Raw genomic sequence first — 17,735 nt, forward strand, 5'->3', positions numbered from 1 at the left:
CTTCTAGGGGAGACTGAGGCACAGGAGGCTGTGGGCTCCGCCACACTGCAGGCAGTCAAAGGAGAGAAGCGTCCCGGGAAGCAGCACAGGGCTGAGCGCGCTGAGCGCGTGGGCAGCCGTTGGGATAGGACCGGCCTCCCCGAACCGGGGAGCAGGGGGAGCTGTCCCGAAGGGTCACCAGGTGGTCCCTTCACGGCATCGCCCTTGGCAGCGAAATCTGGGAGCACAGGCAGAGGCCCTGGAGCTCCAGGCCGTCCCAGCGGGGCAGCCGCGACCACGGGCAGCGTGGACAGGGCGGGCGGGGGCCTCAGGGTCGGACACTCACCCGCAGCTGGTCTCCAGCAGACTGTCGCCAACCTGCAGCGACGCCATCCCGAAGTCGGCAACCCGGATGTTGTTCTTCTCGTCCAGCAGGAGGTTTTCCGGCTTCAGATCCCTGTGGCTGGAAGGCGGCCGGGTTGAGGCTGAGCAGTCCCCCAGCTGCCGCCCCTCCCCAGAAGCCCATCGGCACAGTGTGGGGCCAATGGCAGCCCAGCCTAGTGATGTCACAGGCAGCCAATGGGAAGTCACCATCCTGGTGGCTGTGGTCTCGGGAACGGAGACACAGGGACCCTCTGGGGTCACACCACATGCTCCCCGCCCCAGGGCCGGCTTTGCTTTACTCCCTGGGGCCGCCCCACCATTAGTGCTCTGCACCAGGGCCGACCTGGGACCCCCAATCCAGAGTGGCCTGGCCCCAAGACCCCCGAGAAGCCTGAGGAGGGGCTCCTGGAGCCTGGGGCAGACACCTAGCAGAAGCTTCCAGACAGAACATGCCGCCGGCTCCAGGCGCAGAGGGGCGCAAGGGTGGGGCAGAGGTACCTGGTGGGCGGTTATCTGATGGGGGTGGGGGTACCTGCAGGGAGTGGGGGGCACCTGGGTGTAGGGGGACCTGGTGGGGGATGAGGGTGTCCCTCGTGGGGAACGGAGGCGCACCCTGCCGGGGCTGGGGACACCCGGCGGGGGTCGGGGCACGCACCATATAGAGTGGCTGTGACAAAAGTCCAGCGCGGAGATGATCTGCCGGAAGAACTTCCGGGCCTCTTTGGGGGTCAGCCTCCCCTTCTTGACAAGGTAGTCAAAGAGCTCCCCGCCAGACACGTGTTCTAGCACCAGGTATCTGCGGGGCACAGGTGGGATTCGGGGGCTGCACGACGTCCGACCCACCTGCCCTGGGGCCACTCAGCCACGGGGGCACTGGCCAGAGGCCTCAGGCCGGCACCCCGCCCCAGCGCCACCCCCCACCTGTCCCAGCCTCGATTACCCTCAGCACAAGCCCCCTCCCCCCACCTCCTGGCAGGCCTGCTTCAGGCACTGCCATGCGGGGAGCCCTCTGCTGTGCAGAATTCCAGGCTCAGGGCCACCCCCGGGCCCCTGGCTGAGGGGCACTGTGGCGGCCGACCCCCGCGCGTGACCGTTCCAGGCCCTCCCAGGCTAACCCAGCTCAGGCTCCCAGAGCGGGGCCCTGATTCAGACACTCGGGCCCTCAGGGAGGCCTGGCCAGTAGTCCGGACCTCTAAATGGGGTGAGCAAGGGGCTGGAACAGGGCAGGGCCCGGGGACCCTAGGGGTGGCCCTCACACCGGGCCTCGGAAAACAGACGGGAAAGGTGGGCGTGGCCCAGCTGGCCGGGGGCGGGGGCGCGACTACCCCGTCTCAGCTCCCCAGAGCCTAGAGGCCTGGACTGGTGCAGGAGCTGGGGGCTGGGCCACCAGAAGGGCTGTGACGGGGTACGGTGGGCCAGTGGCCTTGAGGCCCACCGCTCCCCTCTGCCACCCCTTCGTGCCTTCCCCTCTGCCGCATCGGGTCACTGGCAGGGGGGCCCAGGGCCACGGTGGGAGGGACGCCGAGGCAGGGGGCACAGCACGGCCCAAGATGTGCGCACGAGGACACCTGCAGGACCCCGTGGAGGTGCTGGGAAGGGGGCGTCTCCAGAGCAGGGCGTGCAGGAAGGGAGGGGTCGGTGGGGGTGGGGGTGCAGGGGGCCTGCGTGCAGGGGCTGGAAAGGCGGACAGGGCACCGGGTGGGATTCAGGCCGAAGGGGCCATCCAGGGGGTCCCATCCTGCTCCTGAGCGGGAGGGTCCGACCAAAGCACAAGCCATGGGCTGGCCTCACTGGCAGGGACCCCCGACTGCCCTCCAGCTGCAGGCTCCCCAGGTGGCCTTGGGCTTGGGGGGTCCTAGGGAGCGTGCAGGGACCCCCAGGTCCCAGCTGGGCCACCCGATCCCCCTCGTGCTGGGCGTGGTGTCCCTGTCACCAGGCCTTTGCCTGGGCTGTGCCTCCCCGCCCCGCACTGGGCTGCTGACCAGGCCCTCACTGGCTTCCTGACCCCCCCCCCACCAAGGTGGCCTCCTTGGGGCCAGAGGCTCTGCCTGTCACCCCCCGCCCCAGGTCTGTCCTCACGAGGATCCCCACAGTAGTGAGACGTGCTGCATCTGCTGCTGTGTGTGGAGGCGGCCAACATCACCTGCCCCCAAACTCATGGGACACCACTGCACACTGCAAGGGGGACCCCAGTCAGGCCGACAGTGGGGGGTCGTGCAGGAGCGTGTCTCAGGGGGCAGGGTTCCTCCTGCCCACAGCATCAGGGACCCCAGGGCCGGGACCTGCCACCCAGCACCTCACACTTGTACTGACCAGCCAGCTCCTGTCACCTGCAAACACTGGGGTCCCAGCTAGCACAGCAGGGACACCGCCCACGGGGCCCAGAGAGTGAGTCCCTTGTCGGAGCGCCCGCGGTTTGGACCGAAGGCCCGTCCTCGACCCGTGTGCCCGAGCCTCCCTGCTCCCCCGGGGCTGCCCTCTGTGGCCAGCTTCGTGCCCCAACCCCATTGCCCAGGACAAGTGGGCTGCGGACGGCCACCTGAGCCAGCGGGCTCCCAGGCCTCCCCGGGGCTGGGGCTTGGAGCTGAGCCCTCAAGGGTCCCCTCCCCTGCTCAAGTTTCTCCACTCAGGGCCAACACGCCCGAGGGCTTGGGCATCACAGGCTGGGCCTCCTGCGGTCACACAAGCGGGAGTGACAGGGCTGGGCGCCCCCTTGTTGTGACCCTGGCAGGGTACCGCCACCCACAGCCCAGGTGAGCTCAGGGAGGCCACACAGCTGGCGATCGGGGCGGGGGGGTGCTCCGCTTTCCCACCCAGGTGTGCCTGGGACATGAGATTTCCGCTGGCCTCTGAGGTCAGCCGCGCTCAGCAGCATGGGAGCCGGGCATCCCGGGGAGGGCAGGACAGCGGGTCAGGCGAGGGGCCTGGTGAGCCATCGGCCGGCCTGGGGTCTCAGCCGCGTGGATGAGCAGACGGGGAGCTCAGTGGGAATGGGGAGAGTCCCCAGGAGCCCCGGCAGAGTCTAGGAGCTTGTGGCATTAGCTCGCTGGGGCCAAGGGCCTCCTGCTGCTTGACCCTGGCTGCCAGCCTCCGCCTCCAGGAAGCCCTACCCCCTGGGTGGTTCAAGCTGATGGCTCGGCCAGGAGGTCTGGGCCAGGAGCGCTGAGCGTGGAAGCCTCCCGAGAGCTCCCCTCCCTGCTCACCGGGGCCCCCTCCCCAGGGGGCTGCCTGTGCCCTCCCCAAGGCCCCACCCCGGCTCTCCAGACCCGGCAATACCTACAAATATTTTTTGTTTTCATAAACATCGTGTAGCTTTAGGACATGGGGGTGTTCGATGAGCTTCAGGATGGCGATCTCCCGCTCCACCTGCTCGGGGAGAAGAGGTCCGGCTGGGGGCAGGCTTGCTGCCCAGCTCCCCGCACCCACCGCCCCATCCGCCCCGACCCGCAGCCCCGGGGCCGCGCTGTGGGGGACACCAGCACCCGCTGCCCTGCCCTCCACAGGTCTCTGGCTGGTGGGGAGACAGGGGGCTCGAGCAGACCATGCCCCCTGGATGCCTCGACGGGGTCACGGGGGCAGCAGGAGGCTTGGAGGAGGGCCGGCCTAGCGATGGGGCCCGCACCTCTGTGGACTGGCCCATCCCCCGCAGGGTCATCCCACGAGGGGGCTGCCTCCCGGTGCTTCCACCCAGATCCTGCCAGGCCTCCGGCAGAGTGCGACCCAGTTGGACCCCCAGGCCCCAGCCATGGAGCTCTCGTCTCTCTGGCTTGGAGCGCTTTCGGGCATCTAGAACACTGTCCTCAGTTGAAGACACGAGGCCCGGGTGCTGTCAAGGCAAGGTCAGGGTCGACCTGCTCCCATCCAAGCAAGCAGCACCTCCCCTTGCAACTGCACCACGCGTGGCCCTCAGGGTTCCCCAGTGGGGCCCACACGAGTCCCCCCCGCCCTCCGACGAGGTCCTCTTCCTCGTCAGCAGCCTCCATCCCACAGGCGGCCGGTCACCGCCCTCCTGGCACCGCCCTCCTGGCACGTGGGCCCCACCCGCCCCCTTGGGAGATGTCTGGGAGCGTGTGGGAGGCACAGTCCACGAGGCAGTGGAGACAGGGCCCCGCCCCCAGCATGCCCCCTGCCGGCCAGGTCTGACGGCTCCTCCCCCACAGGCAAGCGGGCAGGTGGGGGAACCCGAGGCCCTTCCTGCTGAGCATCTGGAACCAAAGGGGCCCAGACTCCACCAGGTGAGGGGCCGCTCGGACCCGGGAACCCGCCCATTCTCTTTCCCCGCTCAGAGGCAGGGGCCCCTCCTGAGTCAAGCCGTGGAAGCCAAGGCCCCAGCGGGTGGGCACAGCGTCCCGGGGGACCCGCTGGCCCAGCTTCCCCACACCCCGGCTCACCTTCATCAGCACAGACTCGCTGAGCTTCTCTCGGTTGACGATTTTAATAGCCACCTTCTGGCACGTGACACAGTGGATCCCCAGCTTCACCAGGCCTGTGGGGTAGAGAAGCCCCTGAGACCCCAGCCAGGACTCAACCAGCACGGCCCTCCCTGCTTCCCACCGACACCCCCACCCCACCCCTGCTCCTGGCCCCTCATTTGGGCTCTGAGCCCTGCCCCGACCCCCATCGGCCCAGCGCACCTCCTGCTGGACGCCCCCAGCCCCCGTCTGCCAGCCCACGCTCCTTGATCCCTGCCAGGACAACTCCGTCCTGCGGTGTCCCTGCCTCACAGCACAGCCCCCGCCTCGGAACCAGCCCTCTGACCTCCTAGAGTCCCCCGTGCTCTGGAGGTCATGGAACCCAGAGTCCCCCCCACGCCAGGCCTTCCGCCACTGCCCAGCCATCTCCAGTGGGGGAGGCAGGGTGACTTTGGGCTCAGGGCCACCCCGCCCCCTTAGTGCCCCCTCCCCCCAGGATGCGCGGCCTCTGCCACCCGACCCCCAGCCTCCCTTCAGCCTGCACGTCTCTGGACAGAGGAGCCCCGAGTCTGGTCACTGCCGTCTCCAGGACAGCAGGACAGGCCCAAGGCTGCTCCCCGGACAGCAGCACCCCAGCCTTCCACGCCCCACGCCCCCCACCCCTGGCCGCCCCCCACGGGGCAGAACACAAATTCACTCTTTCGCATGTTGGGCCCGAGCCCAACACCCTGCTCCAGTTCTGACCGCCGGCCCCAGGCCTCCACGTCTCCTGCCTCCCCTCGCCGGCCAGGAGAGCCCTCTGGGGCCACCACAGCCCCACCCCTCCTGCAGCCCAGGCCGCTGCCAGCACCCTCCAGACCTCTGGGTGGACTGCTCTGTGGCCTGCGGCCTAGGAACACCCATCTCCATCCCCGAGCCTGGGCCCCGACTGCGACATTCCCCAGGGCGACTTTCATTCCTAGGCAGGCACGTGAAAGCTCTTGCGATGGCTGGACCCACTCCAGCACTTGGGGGCCCAAGGGGAGCCAGGGGACCCCATTCACCTTGGCATCGCACCCCAACCTTGGGACGCCCTGCCTGTGGACACTGAGGGGCACCGTGCTGTGTTAGCCAGACTCCATCAAAGTCGGGACCCTGACTGCATGCGCACCCCGTGCTGCTGGGGTGACCCGGCCTCCCCCACTGTTGCTGCTTTAACCGTGACCTTGACCCCTTTGTCATGCTCACCGGCTGCTGGGTTTCGCCTGGGTCGGGGGGATTCTTTTTTTTTTTCTATTTATAAAAGATTTTATTTATTTATTTGACAGACAGAGATCACAAGCAGGCAGAGAGGCAGGCAGAGAGAGAGAGGAGGAAGCAGGCTCCCTGCTGAGCAGAGAGTCCAATGTGGGGCTCGATCCCAGGACCCTGGGATCATGACCTGAGCTGAAGGCAGTGGCTTAACCCACTGAGCCACCCAGGCGTCCCGGTCGGGGGGATTCTTACCAACCTGTAAGAGCCCCTCGACTTTTATGGGAAATGAATTCCTTGTCACGTGTGCAGAAGACACCTTCCCTTCACAGACCACACGTCCGTAATTTTACGTGGCCTCTGTGTCCCTCCACGGAACATGGTCCCAGCTGCCCTTCCCAGCATGGCTTCTTGCCCCTGCCCCGTGCTGGGGTGGGTGGGCCTGCGGCCAGCCTCTCTGTGTGCTTGGGGAGCTCGCCCAGAGGGCAGGAGGGGGGGCGTGGGCCTTCGTGGGCGATGCCCAGGGGTCGTGTGCACACTCAGGGAACGACAGATGGGCTCCTGGGCTCCAGCACGGTGTGCCCAGCGAGCCCCCGCACCCCCAGCTCCCACCCCAGGGAGGCCCGCAGACCCCAGGGAGGCCCACAGACCCCAGGGCTCTTGCCAGCTGTCTTTGATCTGCTCCGGGCCCTGTGATTCCAGGGCAGCAGGAAGAGCACAGAGAGCCCCGCAGGAGGGCGCTGCTGGCATCTGCCTGTAATTCAGGGCTGGAGGCCCAGGACTCCCTGCCCCCAGCCCAGCCCCCCAGACCACGGCACCAGCCAGAGTTAGAAGCAAAACTCGTGCCTGACAGGTCCCCGGGACAAGGCTGACGGGACGGGGTGCCAGGGAGACAAGCAGCAAACGCGGCCACCCCATGGAAGACAAGCTCCTCCAAGTCCGGAAGGGCCCGGGACAGACGCCGGAGACGGCTGGCACAGGAGCCCCAGAGACCCCCCAGGCCCAAACGCCGTGGCTCCATTCCCAACCACAGGTGGGCACGGCCCTGGGCCGGCTCTGCGGGCCATTCCCGCACCGACCAATGGGAGGGACGGGGCGTCTTTGGACAAGAAGGACTTCGGGAACCGTGGCTCGGGCACCAGGGTAGTGGGCACACGGCCAGGAGGACGCGCCCACAGACGCACCTCACACAGCCGTGCACACGGGTCCTCGGGAGGCGGGAATTGCAGACGAGTGGGGAGAAATGTCATCCTGCTTCCAGAAAAGGAAAATAAACGGGCGTCCAAGGGACAGGATGCTGTCCAGAAGCAGAAAGCCGCTCCGTTGGTGTCGCCACCGAGCGCCACGCCAGGCACCGTGGGACGCAGGGAATGCGGCGGCCGCACCACCAGCCGCTGCCCAGCTGCCCAGGGGAAGAGACGTGCTGAACGAGCCCCGCGCAGGGCAGCCCCAGAGCAGTGGGGACCCGGATGCTACGGGCCAGTCCTGAGTGGAGGCCTCCTGCGGTTCGTCCGTGACCTTCCCCTCCTTCTTGGCCGTGGCCCTTCAGAAAAAACCCTGCTGGAGCGCCCTGCGTCCTGGGACCCCCCAAAGTAGGACCCGAATTCCCTTTGGTCTGGACAGGGGTCTGGGCGCAGGTGACGGTGTCGCATCAGGGAGAGCCACAGTCTGAGTGTCCACCATGGGCCGGGTGTCGAGGGCCCTCCGCAGAGAGGAGCCCGGAGCCTGCGAGGTGTGCGGCCAGCTGCGCCCGTCCCCACCGCACTCCAGCTGGCTGTGGACCGGGGCCACATGAATGCCACAGCCTCTGCAGGCACCTGGGAACACCACCGGCCCCAGAGAGTCCGCAAAGGGACGCACACAGGGCACCTGCAGCTCCTGCTCGGGGCAGCCGGAAGCAAAGGGAGAAGTGGCTGTTTTTGCCTTTTCTCCTCCAAATCACCGAGCACCTGCATAGGTGGGGACCTGGGAAGGCCGCTGCCCACGGTCGGTTACTGTCCAGACTCCTGGGCCTTCGATCGCCCCTGCCCTCTCCGGCCTGCACGGCCCCACCCTCGAGGAGGCCAGGAGTTTCTGCCAGAGGCCCACCTGCTGCTCCCCTCACCCCCGCAGTCCCTCCTGCCCCCGCCCAGGAGAGGGTGGGAGTTCGGGGGGGGGGGGTGGGAGTTGGTGTCCGCACACAGGGCCCGTGAGGAAGGCCCCCGAGGGCAGCGGATGTGGGACGCGGGCAGGCTCGCAGGTGGTGAGCTGTGGACCGGTCGCAGCAGAGTCCCCTGGGGAGGAGCCTGGTCAGGAAAAGGACGGCCACTGTCCACGGTGCTGACTGAGCCTGGGGCGCCCTCGCAGGGCCCCGCCTGTGTGCTCACATCGGCCCCCCCACGCTGTGTCAGCGGGTCCTTGGACTTAGGGGACCCGGGGAGGGCTCCCACTGCAGGTTCTGGGAAGGGAGACTCGTGATGGGGGGAGGGGGGTTGCTTCTGCTGGGCCAGGACGGAAGGGCAGGGCAGTGTGACGCTCTGTCTGCATCTCAGGAGAAAACAGTGTCCAGCCGCTGGCCCTCACGGGACCATGCAAGGGTCACTAACACCGGGGATGGGAGATCGTCCCTCCTCCGTCATGAGCTGCCGCACCTCTGGGGCCCTGCAGCGGCTCCCAATACCACAAGCGTAGCCAAAGGGGACCCATTTTCTGCCTCCATGGCCAGTGTCACTGTGGGGCCTCATTTGTAGGCACGTAAGGGGGGGTGCTCCAGGGCCCGGCACAGCGGACATGACAGTCTTGCCGGGGTGGACAGGCCCTGTCACCCCTCCTGTCTGGGCTCTCCTGGGAGGAGGGAGGAAGGGGCACCACACCGGTTGTTGGGAAAATGAGTCAGCAGGGCTGGTGGCCCTGAGCCGGGCCCAGCTCCCCGGGGCTGGGCTGCCCACAGCAGGGCAGCGGGAGAAGGCGGGAGAGGGCAGGTAGGGGCCCATGGGACTGCGGGGGGCAAAGGGACTGGGAACAGCAGCACACAGACTCCTCTTGGGAGCCGCCTGGACCCGTGCTCCGCGCAGCCCCCACCCCGCCACTGCCCTGGACCTTCTCTGGGGCCTGAACTTCCCAGGCTCTGCTCCCAAGGGCCAGCCTGGCAGCCGCACTGGGGTAAGCCACAGACATCGCAGGTGGTCCTGCCCTGGCCACCGGCCCCACATGGAGCAGCTCCCCGTGCCACGGCCAGGACCCACATGCCCGGGTGTGGAGGCGGAACCAGAACGGCAAGGCCCAGGCACAGTGCTCCCCCAGGACCTGCGTGGGCAGCCAGAGACCGTGGGCCCCACAGCCAGCTGGCCCAGGGGGCTTCCCAGAGAAGCTGAAGATCGAACTGAGCCCAGAGGACAGCAGGACTCAGGTGGGGACTGCAGAGGCCCCGCCCCCAGCTCTTGGGAGCAGCTCGAGGGCAGAGGCGGTGAGCACAGGCCGCATGTGCAGGCCAGTGGCCGTCTGCAGGGCCCCCTGCGGCCTCTTCCTGCCACGCTGTCACTGGCCTCTCCGGACTGCAACAGCCTGCCAGAGGACCCCTAGAGACCCCCCTCCTGGAAGCCTCCCAGCCACGTGGCCCCACCCGTACCGCACCAGGCTGGCCTGTGTGCCATGAGATGTGGCGGAACAACCAGCCATCCTTCAGGCTGGGTGGTGACCAGAGCTTTTGGGGTCTGCTCCCTGGGATCCCTGCTCTGAGGAGCCTGCTGCCTCGTCCTGTGGCCAAGAACCAGCCTGACCCACCCTGGGAGCCTGAGAGGAGCCCAGGCATGGCCGCCCAGCTTGGCTGCCCCACGATTCCTCACCCTCAGGAGCCATGAGACAATGTTCGCAGTCTCAGGCCCCCAAGTTTTGGGGAGACTTTGTTAGGTCACAGGACACGGAGACGCTGCCTTCCCGCCCCCTGGGTCCAGGTGGATGCCGGCCCCGGCATTCGCTAGGAGCTGAACCAACTGGCGGGGTGGCCTCCCAGAGGCAGGGACAGCCAGGCAACCTGGGCGGGTGCGCCCAGACACGGTCTCAGTGTCCTCACCTCACCTGTGCAAGTGGGGAGAACAGCCTGTCCCACCCAGGCCCTTCTGGACACCCTGGAGCTCTCTCCCTCAGACTCTGGGATGGGGGAGGGGGCGGGGGACACACGGGGGCAGGTCTGGTCTGCCTCTTTCTCCGCATCCCTGTCTGCGGTGGGCAGCCCCAGAGACCTGCTGGTGGCCTCCCATGGCGAGAGGCACCCCGCTAGCCTGTCTCGACCCCCAGCCTGCTGGGCAGCTCCTGACCCTGGGTCTGAGAACAAATGCTCCCGGGCCCTGGGCAGGAGGTGGTGCGGGGGGGGGGGGGGTGGCGCTCAGGTGCATGGACGCTGGTGGGGGAGGAGCAGATGAGACCTGGCCGTCCCGCTCCTGCTGGGACACAGTGCCACCTGGTCCCTGGGGGTGTCTGTCCCCTCTCCCTTCAGTGCCGGGGATGTTCCTGCCACTGGGTGTCCCCGAGGAAAGGGAACTACTCACGCTGGCTCTATCTCTTAGCCTGACCCAGAGCCCCTTCCACGGTGTGCCTGGGCAGGCAGGGAATCCCGAGGCTGGGCAGGAGGCCGCCGACAGGGGCAAGGTGAAGGTGCCCTTCATGCCCTCCTGGTTCTCCCCCATGCCCTCTTCACCCCCACACTCAGCCTCATTCAGGGCCGGGGGCACCCGCGGAGGCAGTGGGGGACCCTGGGGGTGCCACAGTGAGACTTTCAAGAACCTCACAGGGGACTTTCCAGGTGACCACTGAGGGCTCCCGGCACCAACCGAAGCCCCCTGAGCCCGCGGGCAGGAAACTGCGGTGCAGACGGGGACAGCGTGGGGACCCCTGGGGACCCAGACCACACACAGATTGTGCAAGGACGGGTGGTGGCCTCGAGGAGACACATCCATGTGATAATATCTGGACCCCATGAATGCGACCTTAATTCGGGGTGGGGGGAGCCTTTGCAGAAGTATATTTGTAGATCTCGATACGAGCATTCTCGGGGTTTGGGGCAGCCCCTAAATGCAGTGACAGGGCTCTTACTAGAGGCACAGAGAAGTGTCGTGGGGACATGACGGGGCTCCGCGGGGCGGCCGGCACACCAGGGGCCTGGAATGTGCCCCTACAACCCAGAGAAAGAGACGTCGTCCTTCCGGGGACAAGGTATGGGGCAGCTCCTCATAGCGGCCCCAGAAGCCCAGCGCAGGACCTGCTGCACTCATGGGAGTGTTTACCTCGAGTTTCCTTTCCTCTCAAATGAGATGCGCCTCAGAAGGGCTTTCTGCACCTGCTGCCACAACCCCAGCTAAGCACAGGGCTCCAGATCCCTCACGGTGACCAGAGCCCCTCCCCCCGCACGCCCACACTCAGCCAACTGCCCTGCTGCCTGCCCCACCCCCACCACCAGTCTCTCAACCCAGCAGGGCTCCAGGGATTTAAGGACAGGATTTGCTGCGGGGCTGGGGTGGGGGGGGGCGCGGATTCTGCTTCCTCCCTAAGCGGCTCTGCCTGCGCCAGGCACAGCCCTGTGGGGAGGCACCCTATGAGCTGCATCTAGTCACCTAAGGCCATGCTAAGGCCCTGGGGTAGGGCGTGCTCTGGGGGATGGTCAGGCCTGAATGTGGCCGCCCGCTCCAGCCAGACCACTGCCCAGAAAGGAAGCTTCCAAGGATCCTCCTCTTAAGCCTTGATCCTTACAATAGTCCACTTCCATTCTCAGAAGAGGAGACAGGCTGGGCCTGCCTGACCCCAGGGCCCATTCTCCTGCCACTGCCCAAGGGGTCAGGGTGAAGCCTACCCACGCCTAGGCCTCCCCAGCAGGTGCAGCCACAAGCCCCACCCCCAGCACCACCTCACAACAGGCTTAGTTAGTAGGCGGGTGCTGGGCAAAGACACAGGATGAACCTCGGAGACACTAATGGGAATGAACCCAGGTTCCCAGGGCCCCTCCCCCAGCCACCGCCCGGTCCCTTCAGCACCATGGACGGGGCTCAACGCAGCCCTGGCTTGAGTCCAAGCAGCTGACTGCTCAGGGCTACTGGCGGAGCTGGGGGCGGGACACGGGACACCAGAGCCAGGGTGCCCTGGGGTGTCAGCGCTCCCTGGGCAGCTCCTCCAGCCACACCCCTGCTCCTTTCTGAGCCTGGAGCCAAGGCCTGCCTGCACCACATTCTGGGGGTCACAGCCCTGAGGTAACCTCTAAACCCAGGATACCAAGGAACACAGAGCTCTCCGGGACAACCAGGGCGGCGCCAGCAGCGATCTCAGGAGATCCCGCCCGAGGTCCCCGGCACCGGGCGCAGGGTGTGGGTAAGCCCTCAGCGTCTATAACGCCTCCTTCCAAAGGGTGGGGAGGAGCAAGCCCCCATCCCTCTGGGAAGAGCACCCGGCTTGTGGCAACCTGCAGCCGGGGAGAGTTGAGGAGGCCAGGACCCGGCAGGGGCGCAGGGTCGGCTCACAAAATCCCCCAGGAGTGGCGTGGAATGAGGGCGGAGCGGGGGGCGGAGCGGGGGGCGGAGCGGCTGCCGGCTCTCGGGTCTCCAGAGGCTCCGAGCCCCATGCTCAGGGAGAACGCAAGGTCCCTCTGGCCTCCAGTGTGATGACATCAGTGTGCAGGCCCCACGAGCAGTCCCCCCGCCTGGAAGCCCCACCAGGTCTGGGTTGACCCCTCTTCAGGCCAGGCGGCGGCGGGGGGGGGGGGGGGGGCGGTTACTCGCGCTCCCAGGGAAGCTGTGCTGGGAGGGAGAGAGTTCACACAGGTACGTGTGAAAGATGCGGGCAGGGCCGTGCTGAGCCGCGGCCCCTCCACCCCACCCCAGCTGCCTCCCACCACAGGACGGGTCCCTCACCAGCTGCTTGACCGCCATTTCCAAGAGCCTCCCCCTCCTCCCGGACTGAGGTGCTTGTGGGCAGGCTGGGGAAGGTCAGGGACTGAAGATCCAACCTTAGACCCCTCACCCTGTGTGTGCTCCCTTGGATAAAGGGCCACACGCGCACCCTCCTGCTGGCAGCACCCCTTGCCCCCCTGCAGCCTGAAAGGACATCCAGTCGTCAGACCTGAGCCCAGGAAGAGGGTTGGGGGCCACCCACCCCAAGCCCTCAGCAGCCCCCTGTCCCCTCTTCCAGGGGCTGGTCCAGGGCCGCCCACACTCACATCTGGCTTCCAGGGTCGCTCCTGGGCAGGCAGAGGGCAGAAGCTGCGCCTGCGGGGGCGGGTTCGGTTCCCAGGTTTCAGGAGACCCTCTGCCCGCCCAGTTGCCTCAGGTCCTAGCCCGGGGCACCTGGACCCAGCGGACTCGCTTCAAACGCACCGCCTTGGCAGACGTTGGGCCGCCAGCCCGCCCTCCCCAGCCCTGCACCGCCGGGGGCTCCACGGACTCGCAGACCGGGAGGGCGGCCCCTTTGAAGTTGTCCAGACCTCAAAGAGCACTCGTGGCCTCCCGCCCCGCAGCGGCGGCCTCCGGGCCTGCGGTCCTCCCGTGCGCCCACCCGAACTCCTTTCCCGCCTGCGGGCCCCTGCCCCAGCTCTAGGGAGGGGGTGCGGGGCCGGCGTCTTGGTTCTCTCAGCCTCCTCTGGGGGCTCAGAGCTTCCCCACCCCCTCCTCTGTTTGGGAGGCGGGGAGGCCCGGATCGCATGACCCACCCCCAACCTGCGCGGGGCCCGTCCGCCCGCGTCCGCCCGCATCGGCCCGCGCGCCCGGCTTCTGGGCCGGCCGCCGCGCCCCGCGACGCCCCCGCACCCGCCATCACGCGGCCGGGCCCGGTCCGCCCCCACGCACGCTCTTCCAGGTTGGAAAGGAGGCCCGATGGGGGACCCGGAGGGGGGAGGGAGGGAGCGCGGGCCCCAGCCGGCTCCTCTCAATATAGACTCCGCGGTGTCCTTCGCCCACAGGCGCGGGGGGCGGCGCGCGTCTCTTGGGAGACAACTGTTCGCGCTCTGAAAAGGAACCTCTCAAATTAAATTAATTAAGGCCTGGAATATTTCACACCCGCCGAAGCCGCTGCTGCCTCTGCGGGGCTCTCCGCCCTCCCACCCACAGCACCCAAACACGACGCGGGGGCCTGCCAGCCCCTCGGCTCCGTGGACCGCGGCCCCGCCCGCTGCTGCCCTTGACCCAGGGGAGGAGAGGCCGGCCCTCCGCCCCCGCCCGCGCCGCCTTCCCGCCTCCCCCGTTCCGGTCCGGGTCCCCTCGGGACAGCCAGGCTCTTCTGCCCCAAAGCCCTGGCAGGTGGAGCAGGTGGGGGCTGCCGGGCGGCGGGCAAGGGCCACGGAGCCAGGGCACCGGCTTTGAAACGTGGCTCCTGCGCCCCTCGTGGGGTGGGTGCTTCGGTGGCCCCTTCAGCCTTGAGGGTGTCCTCACACCCTCTCCTGCCTGTGCTAAGTAAAGACGGCATGAGCGCCCCCCAGGTGGCTGGTCCTGAGCCTCCTGTCCCTGATCCCTGCCCCTCCCAGAAGCAGTCTGGGCCTGGCCCCCCAGACGGCCCAGCTATGCAGGTAGCCAGGGGTTCTCTGTGCTGGAGACCAGTCAGTCGAGCCAGGCACACTCTCGCCAAAGCCCAAAGTCAGCCTTCAGAGGCTTGGCACGGTTGGGGCACAGAGCCAGCTGAAGATCCGAAGAGGACTGCATGTGCCCCTCCTCCAAAAAACTCCTTCTTGGTTCTTCGCCCACCTGGAGGGGGTGGCCAGGGACCACCCACTGGGACCCCAGTATTAGGAACTGGCTTGCCAGGACCCAGCTGGAGGGTTGAGGGTGCGGCCCTCCTGGGACTGCAGACCCTCCCGCCCCATGCGACCTCCCAAGTTCAGAGCTGAGAAGGGCGGAGATGCTGGGCTTCTGCCGGACAGCACAGACATGTCAAGCCCCCAGACCCAGGCTCAGTGACAAAGGCACTCCCCACCCCACCCAGAGGCAGACATGTGTTCAGGAAGCACCAGAAGCATTTCCTCAGCAAGCCACAATAAGGTGCCATTCAAAGGTGTTGCCACTGGGGACACATGACAAATGAGACAAGGAAACTGGAGGGAGGAAGATGGGCCCCCAGAGGACTTTGCTGGCCCAGGCGCTGGAAGAGGAGGCAGACCTGGGTGCAGTTCTGGAGAAAAGAGGGAGCCCGGCAGATGCTGGCGGGGGGGACGTGTGGAAGAGGCCCCGCTGCGGACAGGTGTCTGGCGAGGCTGCCAGAGCCCTGCGGTCCAAGAGACCTGCGTCCGTTGTGTTTGTCTGCTGTCAGTGCCACCTTCTGGGTTAAAAAATGGTGGTGAAAAGGAGATCTCAAAACACTCCAAAAACAGAAGGCAGGGGGCAGGTGTGGGGGACAGGGCAAGGATGGGGCCTCCAGTTGCCAGGGGACCCAAGAGAAGTGCCAGGTGTCAGGTTTAGCCAGGGACCGCAGGGCAGGCCTGAGGGTAGAGCTGCGGAGACAGATGTGCCACTTACTGAGGATGCAGATGTGGGAGCAACCCAGGCTGGCGCCCCCTTCTCCATGCCCAGAACGGGACACAGACTGGGACAAACTGGGACAAAATCCTGTACTTTAGGGGCCACAAGCCTGCCCTGAGCAAGTCTTCCTTCTCCCGGCAGTCTCACTGCCCAGTCCCCGCCCCGCGGCGCACCCCCGTCAGACTGACCACACTCTGTGCGCAGGCAGGAGTACCCTCCCAGAGGGACCCGGTTAAGAAAACATCCCTCCTTCTCACACAAGGAGCCTCACCACCCACCCAGGCCCCCTCCATGTAGGTAACAGCCAACTGGATGTTACCAGAGGGAGTCCAAGACGGAGAAACAGAACTGACCTGGGAGAAACAGGCAGTCAGAAAGGCTTTTACGGATCACTGCACTGGCGCAGATTTAATAAGTTGCTACATCTATAAAACAAGAAGTCTACAAGAGGGATTAGAAACAAGAAAGAGCTTCAGGAAAGCAAGGACAGTAATTGCTGGAAAACCAGCGGCTGAAAGAAGGACCACAGCATGGAACCCAGAGACCGGAAGGAAGGTGGACCAGAAGGTGCTGATAACCCGGGAAGCTGGCAGCTGACCAAAGGAAGAAGCTGAGAGTGGGCAGCAGAAGTCCCCAAGACCCCAGGCCCAGTGGGCATAGACCGTCCCAGGGAAAGGCCCAACAGTCCTGCCCGGCCACAGAACGCAAGCAGAGCCACATGTGGGCACAGCCTTGCCAGTGAGATCCCAGGAGCTTGTTTCACTGCCTCAGTCACTCACTGACTCGGCAAGGATTCACGGGGCTTCTACGAGTGACAGGCATTCGAAACAACAGGGAATAAAAAGAAGCAACGTCCACACTGTGGGGTTCACGCCTTCCATATACTTAGCTAGAGCTGACCAGAAACTCCCGGAAGTGACCACTCAGTCTTAACCCAGCCAGAGCCCTGCCCAGATCAAACTGACCCGCCCTGCCCTAAATGCCTGAGAGGGAAAGTGGAGCCCATTCTGGAAAAGCCCAAAACCCTCCCTACTGCAGTTGAACTGTCTTCTTAAATAGACAGTGTCCAGCATACAATAAAAAGGATGCCATCCATAAAGAAGCAGAGAAGTGTGACCTATTCTCAAGAGAAAAAACAGCCATTAGAAGCAGGCTACCGCTAACCCAAATATTAGAGTTTTCAGAAAAGGATTTCAAGATAATATTATAAATACACATTTTTTTCTCCTCTCTCCCCCTCCTCTTCCCTCATAAATGTATTTTTTAATCACAGTAAAGGACAGACCAAAAGAATTCACCAGATGGGCTTGTGAGCAGACCAGACACAAAAGAAAGGATTCATGAACTCTAAGACAGGGCAACAGAAAGTGCCCAGACTGAAACACAGAAAGCCAAAGAAGGAAAAACCAAGCATAACAGCACCTCAGAGGCCTGTGGGACAACAACAGAAAGTCTCATTGTAACAGGAGCCCCAGGGAAAGAGGAGAGAAAGAAAACAGAGCAGAAGACATATTTTACGAGATAAGAGCCATGATCTTCCCCTAACGGTATTACATAGATCAGCCCACAGATCCAGGAAGCTCACCGAAGTGAAAGCGGAACAGAAACACGGAGAGCCACGCCAAGCGCACCCCTGCTACCATGATACAATGGAAAGAAAGAGAGAAAAATCTGAAAACTAGCCAGCGACAAGGAGGCACAGCACACCCGGGGGGAGGGCCAGCTGTGCCCGTCTTCTTGCGGCCAGGAGTCAGTGGCTTGGTCACTACCTCAGTGCGAACTCCAGATCCAGCAAAAATAGCCCTCAAAAGTAAGGGGATATAACGACATTTGTAAGGACCTCCCCATGGGATCTCTGGCCCGAGATTCTGAGAATCACATCCATAGAGTAACCCCTCATGAGATTCTAAGTGGAAAGACGTATAGCAAAAATATGAATGAAAAAGAGATTAAAGTAACTTTAAAAAAGACACGTTTGAGACAAAATAAGACAGGGAAAGAGGCACACGTGTAGCAAGACGGGACAAACAGGAGGAGGGCACGCTCGAATCACACCGTGTCCGCAGCTACATAGAACATCTACGCAAAACGTAGATGGCTAAATGCTACGGTAATAACAGGCTGTTGTGGGGGGGGGGGGGAGCCCAGGGGCTGACCTCATGTTGTTTACGAGAGACACACTTTAAATCAAAGGACACACTAGGTTGTAAGCAAAAGGGTGAGGAAGACGGGCCCTGCCAACCCTCAGCACACGGGCAAGGAC

The 17,735-nt window shown here is 65.0% G+C and overlaps 1 protein-coding gene across 14 annotated transcripts in view; it reads right to left on the reverse strand.

Annotated features, from left to right (window-relative positions):
* The window catches only part of BRSK2 (BR serine/threonine kinase 2), a 59,557-nt gene that overhangs the window by 18,490 nt on the left and 23,332 nt on the right, over positions 1–17,735 (reverse strand). For 13 of the 14 annotated variants that reach the window (XR_009348614.1, XR_009348616.1, XM_059151616.1 and 10 more), the window contains exons 2-5: positions 4,755–4,849; positions 3,644–3,729; positions 1,019–1,159; positions 326–442 (exon numbers count right to left, since the gene is read on the reverse strand). Coding sequence is in view for 12 of the 14 variants with exons in the window: in XM_059151616.1 (XP_059007599.1) it covers positions 326–442; positions 1,019–1,159; positions 3,644–3,729; positions 4,755–4,849 (439 nt within the window). In the remaining 2 variants the exon portion in view is untranslated. Of the gene's footprint in view, positions 1–325; positions 443–1,018; positions 1,160–3,639; positions 3,730–4,754; positions 4,850–17,735 lie in introns of those variants that run through there. The other variant, XM_059151687.1, reaches the window with a different exon arrangement.

Source organism: Mustela lutreola, chromosome 1 (genome assembly GCF_030435805.1).
Source record: "Mustela lutreola isolate mMusLut2 chromosome 1, mMusLut2.pri, whole genome shotgun sequence".
NCBI lineage: Eukaryota > Metazoa > Chordata > Mammalia > Carnivora > Mustelidae > Mustela > Mustela lutreola.